The sequence below is a fragment of the Amblyomma americanum genome, chromosome 2, assembly GCF_052857255.1.
Source record: "Amblyomma americanum isolate KBUSLIRL-KWMA chromosome 2, ASM5285725v1, whole genome shotgun sequence".
In the NCBI taxonomy this organism is placed as follows: domain Eukaryota; kingdom Metazoa; phylum Arthropoda; class Arachnida; order Ixodida; family Ixodidae; genus Amblyomma; species Amblyomma americanum.
Window position 1 is genome coordinate 26,747,594 of NC_135498.1, and position 14,410 is coordinate 26,762,003.

Below are 14,410 nucleotides of genomic sequence, written 5' to 3' on the forward strand. Positions count from 1 at the left end.
ACTCTGCTTGAAAAATGGGGGTGAAATTTGGAAGGCGTAGCGTTCGAGAGTTAGCGCTCGTCCCCGTGGGTCTTCGTCCTCTTCATGCGCTTCCTCCACCATGAAAACATGACTGAAGGCCGGTGCACACCTTCTTCCCTAATGCGGGCAGTGCAACCGCTCCCTGCACTTGGACAGTGTTGATAGTGCCTGAGGCGAAGAGGCCCCCGCCATCTCCTCCCAACCACCGAGGCAACCGTTGCGGCGCAACAACATAGAGGTCACATCGCGTCAAGGCCACATGAGCGAAATAATCTGGTTGTCGTAGTAGTAGCTCCAGTGGCTTATTATTAAAATATGAAACTGAAAGGAAAGATGTTGCTGGAGTATGACATCCGCCCCTAAGCTTGGGAGAAGTGGCAAAGTTTATGCTACCGCACTCCGGTTCATGTCTTCTGGGAACCAGTACTATAGCGCCCCTTGTCAGCGCCTATTGGGGGGGGGATGCACTGACTGAACTAACTGACCCCCCCCACTTGTGCAGCGCCTTTTGGGCCGTGAGCACCTTGAAACGCGGCTTAGGGAAAGGAGAATACTTGCTTCTGCTTGAAATACTGCCTGTCTGTGTATTCTATGTCCCGTTTGTTGCACTGATAAAATGTTGCTTCTGCCTCTCACATCGAGCTTGGCTTTCGCAACAGTTTGACACCTTCCGGGGATACAGGGTTGCCATGAAAGAGGCTCTTGCCGCCCGCATAATCTGAGAATGAATAGTCTCTAAACTTCATAAAAGTGCATAGCTATCAGTAGTGTGATTGCGCGCCTCCAGCTATTTGAAAAGTAGTTTGCTTTTTTTGAATAATTGTCGCGCAGGCTAAGATCTTCTCGTCATCATCTTCTCGTTAATTAGTTCTTTCATTTTTTTTTTCACATGCTCAGTGCCGAGCCGCATTTACACAAGTGCTTGCACGTGCTCTGCAGGGTTTAGCAAGGTGGTGCTTTTCAACACCAGCCCACAGCTGTAAATTAGCAGCTTCGTACTAGACGCCTTATAAAACACCCTCGAGACCCTGATCTGCTCTTCAGATGGGGACAGCAGCATTTCGTAAGTGTTGTACGGGACTAGGTGCATGGTAATATAGATCTGCCAATTAACAGATCTGTGGCTCGAATTCCCGATTATGATTAATATACAGTATAACTGTCGCTGATACGGGGGAGAAATTGCAGGCAGAATTGTCGCAGGGCTAATCCCACCAGTAGCTTACAATAACTTCAACCTCTTGTGTTCCCGTCTTCGTCTCTTATCCACTTTTTTAGCCAGCTGCGGTTCATGTTCAACCATGTACCAACTGGCTGAGATCTCAGCTCTTCTAGAAAAAATAATGGGCACCCAAGAAAGGCGGTTAGGCAGAGACAGTACGAAGGAAAAAAAAGAAAAAGAAAAGGAAGCCTATGCTGTAGACTTGCATAGAGGGGCACATAAAATTACGCAGGGAATGTTTTATCATAATTCTATAAACAATCTCCGGCTGTTTGAGACTGATCAGGCTCTTCGGACGCGATGCTGTATGAAGAATTTCTCCTAAGAGGGTGGCTCATACATACCATGTGAAGAACATATATAGTTGAGATACAGGAGTATCCATTCAGGTAAAGATGAGGCCCTGGATGGCACTCCCTAAGCCTCGAGATTTCGATAATGTAGGAGAAATGTGAAAGCACTACTATACAAATTTGCAAAAGATGATTGGACGACTGGTGTCGGAAAAGCAGGAAAATTGCCCTGTGAATATTAGTGACAATTACATTGCTAGTATTTGACCGAAAAGTAAATTATTGGGAACTTATTTACCCGGAATTACGGTTTCTGAGATAAAAAAAAACAGCTTAAAAAGTTGTGAAATGACGACGCTAGCTACCACCCCGGAACAAAACGTATGCTCGTCCCATACGTTCATATATACTTCAGATACTTGACGCAGATCATGCCATATTTTTAATCAGAAGTGGGTCACTGTTGGCATTAAAATAGTCAAAATTACTAGTGAGAATTACAAAAGGAAACATAATACACTCATATGATTCTGATTTACATGATCGGCTAAAGCAGTGGAACCTCATTGATTCGAACTCGCTTAATTCCAACTTCCGGTTTACTCGAACCAACCACATTAGTCCCGACAGCCCCAAGTCTATTAAGAAGGCAGCCTTTAACTAAACTCACCCAAATTCGAATAAATTTTCGGTTTCTTACGAGTCCGACTTGTCGAGAGAAGAGTGCTATTGGGACGAAATGAACAGGCAGAGAAGACAGCAAGTCGCTGTGACATTTTTCATTTTATTTGTACAAGAAAAAAAAAACAGGAAATGAGTGGCAACAGTTTTGCCGAGTGACTCGAATGAAGTGGTTCGCACGGTCCTGTGTGAATCGCTCTCTGATGAACACTGCAGTGGCCCTCCGTCCTCGCGTTGCCGCAGCTTGCCTGTCAGGAAAGGGGCGCACTTCGCCAGGCGCAACTTCCTTGAGGGCGACGTGACATTTAATGCGCGTAATACCAGGCTGTTCTGCAGAAACGTGTATATAGTAACCGGGCCGCCTGAAAACAGCCACCCACTCAAGGTGCGCGTTGGCGACATTCCTCAAGATTCCACCAGCGTCGACAAGTGGTAACAGACAGGAACTGCTTCGGGGTGGTCATGGTGCAGTATATGAGTGGTACGACCTCCGAAGGTGGCTAAAGAAGCCGACTTTTCAAATGCATAAGCAGGGAAGAGCGTTTTTCTCGTCGTTACAAAGAGAGCCAAGAAGGTATCAGCTTCGTGTCCGGGATACTGAGGGGCGTTCCCTGAGCTGTACTTTAACGGACGAGAATAACCTCTGCTAACACCTGAAACGTGTATCCTTCTCTAGCGTAGTACGCGAAGTTATTTAACGATGGCTTGGAACTGTGCTGTACTTGCGGGACTGTCGTTAAAACCAAACCCATACACTTCATCTCAGTGTGCTGGCCCCGTTACCTTTCGTTCAACGTGCGGACTATACCGGTTGGTTGGTATATCATCACTAGCCCCTGAAACTAAAAACTAACTCAAGCGTTCTATGAGGAACGCCCACCGCGATAAGAGGGAACGGCGTAGTCACCGGCTGCCAGCTTCCGATTCTCAGTGTTGCTCACCGCGCAGATATATGTCGACGCTGGTAATCTGTGACGGTGTCAAGACGCGTGACTCAAGAGACCGTTTCTCGATCGACGCCCCACAATGTCTGAACGAGCAGGGAAATGGGTGAGAGGGTGCGCATGCGACTCAAGCCCACCATGCAATACGCCGCAACGAACGAAAAATAATAATTATTACAATAATAATAATAATAATAATAAACGCACAAAACACAACACAAGACACACTCGCGCTCAATCACCGCGGCCCACAGTTTCACAAGTTCAAGTTCGCGCGTCGCTTCGCAAGGAGCACACAGGCGCTGTCGCGCCATCTACTTCTTCTTCCGGTAGCCAGCCTCCGTGAGGAGCTTCTTCAACACGTCGACGGGAATGTAGACCAGGTTGTACCGCCGCCTTGTGTTGCGACCTCCGTCCGAACTCCCGCCGCCGTACAGGCCTACCGGGTAGCTCTGGTAGCTGGGAGTCTGCTTCTCGGCAGACGGCGCGTCCTCCATCCGGGTGTTCTCCTGTGAGTTCTTGCTGTAGCGGGTGTACAGGGGACTGGCCTCCGCCTGCGGATGCAGCTTCCTGGAGGGCGGCTGCTGCTCGTCCTGGTCAGGGACCCGGGACTCCGGCTGGTGCTGCGCCATCTCGGGCCTGGAGCTTCCTCCCGTGCTTCCCCGGTGGTGGTACCCCGAAGAAGGCGGCTGCACTCCATAGACTTCGTCCGCTGCGGTTGCTCCGCCGCCGTTGACGCTTCCGGAGCCGGAAGAAGATGGACTCTGCGACGGCGAGCCGTTAGAGTACTTGACGGGCCTGACGTAGCTCGGAGGCGCTGGAGGGGCTTGCGGAGTGGGCTTCTCGGTGACCACTTGCTGGTACTGGCCGCTGGACCTGAGCTGCGAGGACGTGAACTTGGGTGAGCCGTAGAGGGTCTGAGCCTGGTGGTGCGGTGTCTGCTGCGACTGGATCTGAGGCCGCTCGCGACCGTGCTCCGAATACTGGGGCGGTTCCACGATGGAAGTGAGTGGGCGTCCGTGGGGTCGCTCGTGGTCCACCAGGGGGCGTTCGTAGAGGAAGCGGGGCGGCGAGTCCGGGACGACGGGGGGCACGTCGTAGCTAACCTCCTGCGGTCTCTTGTCCACCATGTCGAGCGGGCTTCCCGGAGCGTAACCGTACGGCGACTTCGACAAGGACCCGTAGATGTGCTGCGGTTCGCGCCGCAACGGTCGGGACACTTCGCTGCCGTACTGGCTTACCGACGGCCTCCGCGGCTCGTACTGCTCGGCGCTGTGGTACTTGGACGCCCCCGACGACGACTCGCTGCGCAGGTGGTGGTGGACGAGCGGAGGCGAGGAGTTGGGTGACGAGAAGGGCGTCAGTGTCGTGGGGAACAACATGGCGATGGCCGGGAACCGCCGGTTTGGCGACACCGTCGTCTGCGGCTGGTAGAGCGAATGATGCGAGGCCGAGCCGCCCGAACTGCCACCGCTGGAGACGACCGGGGGGTTCGCCGGAACGTGGTACGCGACGGACTCGGACGTCTGCAGAGCGGAAAGCGGGACCCGGTGCAGAGGTCCCTCGACTGCGGTGGAATCCGAAGGGTTCGACTCGGAGCTGGACGGCGCTAGGAGGCAGAGGGCCAGACCGCACAGGAGCAGCTGTGGTCGCTGCAAAGTTAGGGAAGACAGACATGCAGGACACTGCTATAGCCGAGCACAACTAGCTTGAATTTGCTGTGCTCCATTTCACCGTTAAACGAGAGAGTACGCTAATCATTTTGCACTGCATGAAAAAAAAACAGCACTAGCTTTTATGTATAGGCAAGAAAAAGTAATTTTAGGGCGATGCTAAATAAACTGATAAGTTCATTGCAGCTATCGCGTGGCTTCTTGCCCGCAAATGTATGGCGCCAGCTCTGGTACTTATTCATCCCGTTTCAAACTTGGTGGCTATTGCCGAATGAATGAAAGCGCAAGCAAAGGTATTTATCAAAAGAAAGGTGCCCAATCGGCCGAAAGAGAAACGTCAGAATCGCCGCCTGCTTCTGAAGCGTTTGCTCAAAGGCTAATCCGCAGCGCCTCGTAGGAGTACCGTGAAAGCCCAAAAGCTCTGGCGGTCGTACCTTACGAAGTGTGACAGGTCCCTATGTATAGTCCTCAGCCACCAAATACTTTGAGCACACCGCCTTTCTAGTTGAGTACGTGGGTTTAGTGAGCGTGCCAGTAAATTCTCGGTGCAATTCATTGATAAATTTCGCTGACGCTGCGACCTTTGATAAGAGAGAAGAGAAGGAAAAAGGGGGGGGGGGGGGAGGGGAGGGGTGGCCTTGTTATGGCATACATATGAAGGAAGCCAACAGTCACCGAAATCAAAGAGCATAGGAGAATGCTTCCACGTTTATTAATTTTTTAAGTTGTGGTGTTGATTAATGAGATATTAGCAGTGTAATTATGTCATAAATGAAGGATGATTGATTGGAAGGTAGAAGAAGAAACAGCCACATGCCACTGGAGAATTTCGCGCGTCCGGAGCTCTACCAACCGAGCTACGGCGGCAGCTATACAAACTTCTACTCTTTAGGGTACCTGTGTGGCATGTAACCTAATCTTGAGAGTGTTCGCCAGCGCCACATTCATCGACACCAGCGGACGTAGTATGTCCTGTATTACCGCGAATGTCACGCGGAACGCGATCGAATGGTGAGAGCGGAAGCTGTGCGAAAACGCTCTTTTTCTATACTTTAGCATCAAAATTACCAAGGCCGAGGCCCTCGTTAAGCTAATGAGCAGAAGGGTAGGAGAGGGGAGGGAGGGCTCGTAACCAAAGGCAAGGCAAGAGATCATGCCAGTGCTAAATTATTGCCAGTGACGTGGAGCTTGGTTACGGCGAAATAGTCGAAAGATTTCGTCAGCAGCAATGAAAGAAGTCAAAATGGGTGGCACTATTTTTGCGAGAACATTCCGAGGTAGCAAACAACAAACTTCGAAAGCTACCATAACTGAACCTTCTAAGCGAACACGCCGTTAACTGAAAATTGACGAAAAAAGTGTCGACACAAGTACTTAGGAAGAATTAAATCGTCGCTTATATTGTCCAGTCATGCGTAGAGGTTGAGATGCTACGCTGTTACCTTACCTTAGACCGTGGTCATCCTGCAGGGAAGTTTGAGAAGCTTTCGTGGTCAGACACAAGCCCCATACAGCGCTACACGTCTCGTACATGTCGTACACGGCGAAATGGCAAGAGGTCACTTGACGTGGTTTGAAACAATTAGTTCATCCTATTTAAAAGTATACAAAGCGTATTTACGAAAGGGATGTTCTTAGTATCAGCTGCAATTGAGATGCATGAAGTATTAGTGATAGCTTTTTCCATCGTAGTCCTTTTCTAATTGGATCAATTAGGTTATACGCGTCATCCGGATCATTCCCAGCCTTCTATTGCAGTGACTGTCTTACAGAAAATGAGAATACCATGGTTTCATGACGCAAGATTTGAGAGAAACTTGCCCTCTGCACTAGGGGGCGCTCTATATAAGAAGGGACACATATTTTGTTTTTTTTAATGGGCCTTATACACTTTAAATTTAGCACTCCGAACTGACTTGAAGTTGAGACAATAATAATTTGCTCTCACTACACAGATGCAGCAGTGAGACATTCTGCTCCTTGGAACACAAGGAGGCGTTTCAATCCGGAGTGTAAAACGAACCTTCACGTGAACAATGACGCCAAATGTTTGTGACTGCAAATCCATCCGGCGTCAGCATTTCTTGCTCGTAAGCCCAATCCTGCACTCTCCTCCAGCACTCAGGGGTTATTTGTTAACTGATGCGTCGAGTTTACTGATAGTCAACTTAGCGCTCGAGATGTATTGTGATGAAAGCAAAGTAAATATAATTTTCGCAGCTGCGCTAAAGAAAGTCACTGACGTACTCTCCACATAGACTTTTTCGAAAGTGCGATCAAATGGCTTCCTATAAAGCTCTACTTCAAGTGTTATCTAATCTACTGCCGATAGTCCTTGCTTCGTTCTTATCTACAAACCAACCGGTCCTCTTTCTCAGGACCCTCAACAATAAAACTGACGTCTTGGTCTCATTGGTCGCACAACTAAACCCTGCAGAGCGCTGTTACGCGCTGAATTGCTGTTCTGCATTGGTACACACCCGCCGCGGTGGCTCAGTGGTTAGGGCGCTCGACTACTGATCCGGAGTTCCCGGGTTCGAACCCGACCGCGGCGGCTGCGTTTTTATGGAGGAAAAACGCTAAGGCGCCCGTGTGCTGTGCGATGTCAGTGCACGTTAAAGATCCCCAGGTGGTCGAAATTATCCCGGAGCCCTCCACTACGGCACCTATTCTTCCTTTCTTCTTTCACTCCCTCCTTTAACCTTCCCTTACGGCGCGGTTCAGGTGTCCAAAGATATATGAGACAGATACTGCGCCATTTCCTTCCCCCCCCTCAAAAAAAAAAACCAATTATTATTATATATTGGTACAGCCATAGCTCTTCCGCGGTGCTCGCGACCTGACGGCTGTTGACGCGTGTCCCTCACCTTCATGACGTAACGTCGCAGGCTACGAAACCTGTGGCGAAGGGACGGGGACTCCAACGTTGACGACCACCACGGACCCCGGTCGCTACGGACAGTTGCTGCTCGCCGACGTCGCCTAGCCGAGGACCTGACGGTCTTCCAGAGAGGGCCGACGTCCCTCGGGTACCAGATGAAAACACTTCGTTCGTCGCCCAACCAAGTCCTCTCTGCTCAGGATGATCACGCTGCACACACCACAACACGAGCTCTCTGCCGATCCTGGGGCGGCCACGGTTCCTTTTATACCCGAAGCAATGCCTCCTCATCGGAAGAAACTGGACCAACGATGCGAACCCGAAGACGATCTCCTCCTCATCCTCGACGGCGTTCCCTTGCAGCCGAACAGTTAGAAGCCGAGGGAGGAAAGGGTAATCGTTAGCGAAGAGTAGGCCTAAATTCAGTCCCCTTTCCCACTCGCGTCTTGTGCGAGAGGAATTCAGGGGAACCAGAAGGAGAAGGGGGAGACTCTTGATACCATTAGGAGAAAGAGGAGAGGCGAGAGAAAAAGGGCAAGGTTAATTCGCATTTGTTTGCGGTACACCGTGCCGGCACACAGAGAAGGAGTCCGAGCGAGTCGTGACGTCAAGATTGAGAGAGGTTCGGGTGAGGGAGAAGCGATGGCCGAAGAAGGAACAGGTTCGAGAGTTTCGGTTAGCAGACGACTCGTGAGCGCTCGGCGGCCGTGCAGACGACGAACACAGGGAGGGGGCGACTTCGTGAATTCGATGTCCCGGTTTTATTTTTTTTTTCCTTTTTTCTCCTCTGCATGTATCGTACGATACACGCGCGCGTGTGTGTGTGCTGGACTACTAGCGGTGGCTGCGGTGAGAGAGGAGAACAGGTGCTCGTGGAGGTTTCCAGTTGAGCAGCCTAGGACACTGTGAACAAGAGAGACACACAAAAGAAGAAAAAACTAAGCTAGCTGGACAAAAGCGCCCGGTCCGCGCACTCGATGCAGAATGTATATCGGCATAGAGCTTCGGAATGTCGCGTTCGGCCGCCACTCTCGGCCTGGTACCAACGTATACGGCGGCCAGGACTAGACTTCTCTGTGCGTCCAGACGACAAGAGTCGTGTGGACAAGAGCGGCGGTCGTAGAGTCGGCAAAGCCTGCACAGGCCGCGACGTCTTTCCTGTTAGCGCACGCCCGGCCCTTGTTTATTTTGTTACGAGATGTTTGTCATCGTCTGTATGCCTGGAAGACGACGAGCAGCATGCGTGCATCCTTGGGAGTCTGCGAGCGGCGGCGGAGAACAGACGGGATTCCACCCAAGGCTGACAGCTCGGGAGAGACGCATTGGGACTTCCTGTAAAGGCCAACACACATGGTCTTGAACGCGAGGCGTTTACTTTTTGTGTGTTTGATTTTTTGTTTGCTTTGAGCCTTGTAGTGGGAGAAAAAGGGGTGAGATGTGAATGAAGACGTTGCCTTCCTATTTCCTCTAAGGAGGCACGCGTGACTTATAACGTGCTCTTGGTGGCAAGTGGACCAGGAAGAGCTCAGCACTTCGGAGAATATAGAGAACCTCAAAGTGTAAATAACTGCTAGCGCCTTTCGGAGACCGGCAATAGCTGTACACTTTGGAGAGTGTGGACAACTTCAGAGAGTGAATAACTGTTAGCACCTTCTGGGAACTAGGAATAGCTCGACAATTTAGAGAGTGCCGAGAATTAACCCCCGTTGGTAACTAATCGCTAACACCTTGCCGGCACCAGGAAGAGTTCAACGGATCGGAGCAGTGGAGAGACAGAAAGTAATTTAATGAAATGAAAGGTGGAGAGTACAGCACGAGAGAACCTCGGAGTGTAAACAGCAGTTGGCAGCTTGCTAGTTAAACGTTCTTGCTGGCTAGTTGGTTCATACCAATAAAAAGGGTAGGACTACGTGAACACGCAAGGACAGGAAACTTAGAAACGAAAACAACAAAACGGGCGCAGACTTCCAACTGTCTACTGACGAGCAGAGGTGGTCATTTGACCTCAAAAATCTGGACCTCACCTCAACCTCAAAAATAGTTTGCCGACCTCACTCAACCTCCACCTCATCAGCTGAAGTTGAGGTCTCCTTAGACACCCTCAGCTCACTTTTCATGAGGCCACTGGTGACCTCACTCAACCTCACCTCAACCTCAAATTATGAGGTTGACGTCGGCTGCTCGACCTCAGAAAACAAACGAAAAACAAAATAGAAAGCGATTAAGAAGTTTTTAAGTTCAAAACAATTCTGGGAATTCTGTGATACAGGAAAACCAAAATGATGATGGTATTATTTAATAAGGTGTGTACAGACACTATTGGTGTGCACGCAATAGGAGAAACTTATAATCTGGGATGAACCCTCAGAGAGTATATCGCCTTCGGGCAGGGGTGTCCCATGCTCGGTTACCACCAGTACGTCGGTGAGTACTTTATATGTGCCGATATTTGGCAACCTGCTTCGTGTATATTTGTCCGTATTGGAAGCCTCTCGCTCATTCACGCACGAACCGACAATTGACAAACACAGCCCTTCTACGCCATCTACCAGAAATTGGGAGGAGGGGGGAGGTATTCACGATACTCTTTTCAGGCTTGAGAATAGTTACCGAATATAAAGAAACTGGTCGTCGATGTACTTTCCAATGCGACGATTATGGAGACGCATATCAGTATATTTCGATTTTCTAGCTCTACCCGGCATAGCGAGAACGCTCTTTTCAGTCCTCTGTATGTTGCCTTCGAAAACACTTAACAAGCTGCGACTGTAATACACAGACAGAGGCACGTTGTATTTATGTCGGTGTAGAAGCGAGCGGGTTCTTTTGTTAATGCGAAAGAATTAGATGGCTCACTTTGAAGGTCATATCCACAAAACAGTGTCCGCAAGAAACGGCGCCATGCGACGTCACGAGCCGATGAGTCACGTGACGAAGACGATGACGTCAAATAATTAATAAATGCTAAGAATATAATCAGATAACGCTAATACTAATTAGTATTATTAGTGATAACATCATGTGAGGGTGACGTCTTACCAGGTCACGTGGCAGCGATGTAATGTGCCATCAAACCTAGTCACGTGACGACGCTGTAATATGACATCACACCTACTCACGTGACAACGATGTAAATTCTCGTCATACCAGGCCCCCATCCACCCCCCTTCCACCCCCATTTCAAGATCAATATGTATTCCACATTACTGCACATGCGCGCATGACGCATTACAAAGAGTGCTCACAACCCGGTCCACATTAATTACATTCGGATTGTCCAGCAGGTAAACGCGCCAGTTCTCATGTATATCATACTGCAAAGATCATCTAACGACACGTGCCTTTGACTATCGCGATGATGGCGATGATGGTAGTGCTAACAGTGTATCCTTATGAGCCCGGAAAAGTCTGATATACCGCTACCAAATTAAAAGTTGACAGAATATTGATTAAATATTGTACATTACCCAGCAACCGAAGACAATTATTGTGCGCGAAAATAAGAATGCCTGCAGCTAATAATTAAGGATGATGATGTTGATCTTCCTGGAAGGTCAGGACCCTCCCCCGTTTCCGCCACTTCACTCCAGGTGGCGATGGTAATGGTTTCGAAATCCTGGGAATTCTCTGATGAGTCGGTGAACCCGCGGCATTTCGAAAGAAAGGGCTAGATTATGTCTTCGAACACTGTGCCAACTATTAAAATCACACGGGTCAAAACAACTGGCCCAGAGTGGGGAGCGTGAACCTCTCTCTCTGTCAAGAGCACCGTGGCTTTCCGCTCAAATTTCCCCGCAGCGAAATCCTTTTCCGAGCCCCAACCCCGGGGAAACAAAAAGCTGCCTAAATACTCATACACCTCAACAGAATTCTGGGCGCATTTCCTCAACCAGCCTGAGACAAGCTGCTTGAAGTCAGTCACTTGTTTTCCTTCAAAACTGAACTAATCAATGGTACGCCAGCATACTCGAAGTTTTTTACCCACGAGCACCGCGCGAGCATTCTGCGAAGCCGTTTAAGGTGAACGATGGGTCTCTGCAAAATAGTTAAAGGAAAGATAACGTGTAGTGCCTGGTCGTCTGCAAGGCAGGCCGCCTACCTAACCGATCCCATACGAGAGAAAAAAAAAGAGAATGATTACAAACATGCAAACAGAAATCGCGCACTAAAAACAGAAGCGAACAACAGCGTGCCCCATTAAACGTCTTATTAGAAGGTTTGAAACTGCGACTCAGCAGCACAGCGCGAGCATGTAACCAATTCCATTCACACATTCTCATAAAAAAAAAGGGAAATGAATCAGCTACCACATCATCATATATATTCATTATAGTTTTGCATTTTTTCGCCGCTGTGACACCGCTATGCTGGTGCGTTCTCGTCGTGTGTCGGTGTTTCGGCATAACAAGCGAATTACCCAGAAGGAACAAGACACCGGAGACCAAAAGAGAGGTTATTCGGAAGAATAAAAAAGTGAAATTATATTTGCATCTGCCTGCATTATGGAACGGGGATATACAGAATTAATGTGAGATTCGAAAGGGGAAGTCACCGATCAAAAGCTTCGACGGTGTTATACAGGTTTATCTGGCTTCGTGCTTTTTTAATCAAATCAGCAGATGTCCTTGTTAGGAGCCACCTGAATAACATTGTCACGCATGCGCTGACTACGCCAGTTTCTGCTAAGGCAGCTTGTAATGTACAGCAGGATCCCCTTTATTCGACTGCAAGGCAAGAGCCATGACGTCAGCGCCGACAACGAGCATGAAGGCGAAGCAGTCTTGCTTGGGGTCATCCGCGCTGAGACGAAGCTGCCGCGGGTCAACGTGAGTTAGGTGCTTTGCGCGCTCCCGGGAGTTTGAGCCGACCGCCAGGCAGCCAGGTGCTACGCCAGCGGGGCAAGGGGGAGGGAGAGTGGCGTGGTGTGACAGGAACACTCCTTCTGGGAAGACCAGAGGGGTGCGTCTTCCTGTAGGCGTCCTGTAGACATTACGGCGCAGCACCGGAAGCTAAGAGGGAACTGTGGCATCCGGTTGTCCAAACAGGGGATACCGAACCCCAAGCGCCATTGCGTGAACACTGCGGTGATGCGCTGCAACTCCGCTTCGGAACGGCATCGTCTGAGTAAGACGTGGCAACTGCAAAAATTCTCGACCTTAAAATTTCGATCTCCCTGAATGACGACCTCACTCAACCTCAAACCCACGCGTGATGTTGAGGTCTGATTTGCTGACCTCACTCACAAAATTTCGAGCCGGCGCCGACCTCATCTCAACCTCACCTCACGACTTGAGGTTGAGGTCGACCATGAGGTCGAAACCTCATGAGGATGCCCATCTCTGCTGACGAGTGAAAGCAGGTGCAATATAAGCGCGGGACCGAAGCGCGCAGCCATCTGTGTCAATCGCACAAGAACTGAAAAGATCAAGTGATCAAATTTTTTTTTGGTGTATCAAAAACACAAAGAAAAACAAGATCACATCAACGTGAGAGCCCAGGTTAAATAAGTGGGCAATTGACAACATCTTTGCTAAATTGCGCCGGTGCATAGCATAAGGCTCTATTACTGTGGGCTCCTGCGCACCGCACTGGTTTCGGGGAAATTACAGTGCAAGTTTATCGATGATGCCACCGGTCATACAATGGGTACAAGCTTTCCCCTGCCTGGAGCTCGGCTTATTTAGGGGGAAATGCTTGGGAAATGGGTCTTCGACCCGACCTTGAGTAGAAGAAAATACCTTTGCTATGGTGCTCTTTGGCCACAGATGCCCTTGCGCCCTAAAAATCCACCCCCCCCCCCCCCCACCACCACCACCACCAATATAATGAAAAAAAAACAAATGTTCGATAATCAAGAATGCCCTAACATTCAATAATATGTCTATAAATTGTAACAAACAAGCAGAAAAGCGTGTGAATGCAAAGTTTGCCCAAAAAAGAGATGGCTTGCTCTCCTACTGGCCAACTATTGCACGCCACAAAAACTAATATTTCGTGCTTAACAGGCGCATTAAAACAAGTTTTCAAAAAGTTCTGTTGCTTAAAACACTTTACAAGGTTTTTTTAATGGCATTCCAGAAAACAGAAACATTTTATTGGCGTCGTGTTCTGTTGCGTTTTCACTACTATGGCTTTTAGCCGCCGCGGTGGCTGAGTGGTTATGGCGCTCGGCTGCTGGTCCGAAAGACGCGGGTTCGATCCCGGCCGCGGGTGTCGAATTTCGATGGAGGCGAAATTCTAGAGGCCCGTGTACTGTGCGATGTCAGTGCACGTTAAAGAACCCCAGGTGGTCGAAATCTCTGGAGCCCTTCACTACGACGTCTCTCATAGCCTGAGTCGCTTTGGGACGTTAAAACCCCCATCAACCAATTACTATGGCTTTTGCGCACTACATTCATGCCAAGTATGGGGCATCTCAGCAACGCCACTCTGTTTTCCCGAAAAAATCCGACTGTCCCGCAGCAAGTAGCTCACCGGTCCATGATGCTGTCAGCGCCCATGGTGGCTGAGGTGCAGCGCCGCCAGCTTTCCCTCTAGTTAACAGTAAGAAACTCTATGGTATAGTGATAGACATCCCTGCTGATAGGTGTTCAGAAACGCTATTTTTATCGGCGCTGCAGTGCGGTACATTCTGGCTCTAGGGTAGTGTGAAACCCTAAGCGTTCGAGCAAAACGCGCGTAGACGCACTCACGTG

General features: G+C 49.5%; 1 protein-coding gene across 1 annotated transcript; it reads right to left on the reverse strand.

The window, feature by feature from the left end:
- Window positions 1-2,307: 2,307 nt before the first annotated feature.
- On the reverse strand, window positions 2,308-8,207 carry LOC144118403 (uncharacterized). Its single transcript, XM_077651347.1, has 2 exons — window positions 7,702-8,207; window positions 2,308-4,813 (listed from the first exon to the last, which is right to left on the reverse strand). Exons 1-2 carry the CDS (start codon window positions 7,705-7,707, stop codon window positions 3,476-3,478), a joined length of 1,344 nt encoding a protein of 447 aa, XP_077507473.1. The 5' UTR covers window positions 7,708-8,207; the 3' UTR covers window positions 2,308-3,475.
- Between the last annotated feature and the right edge of the window lie 6,203 nt (window positions 8,208-14,410).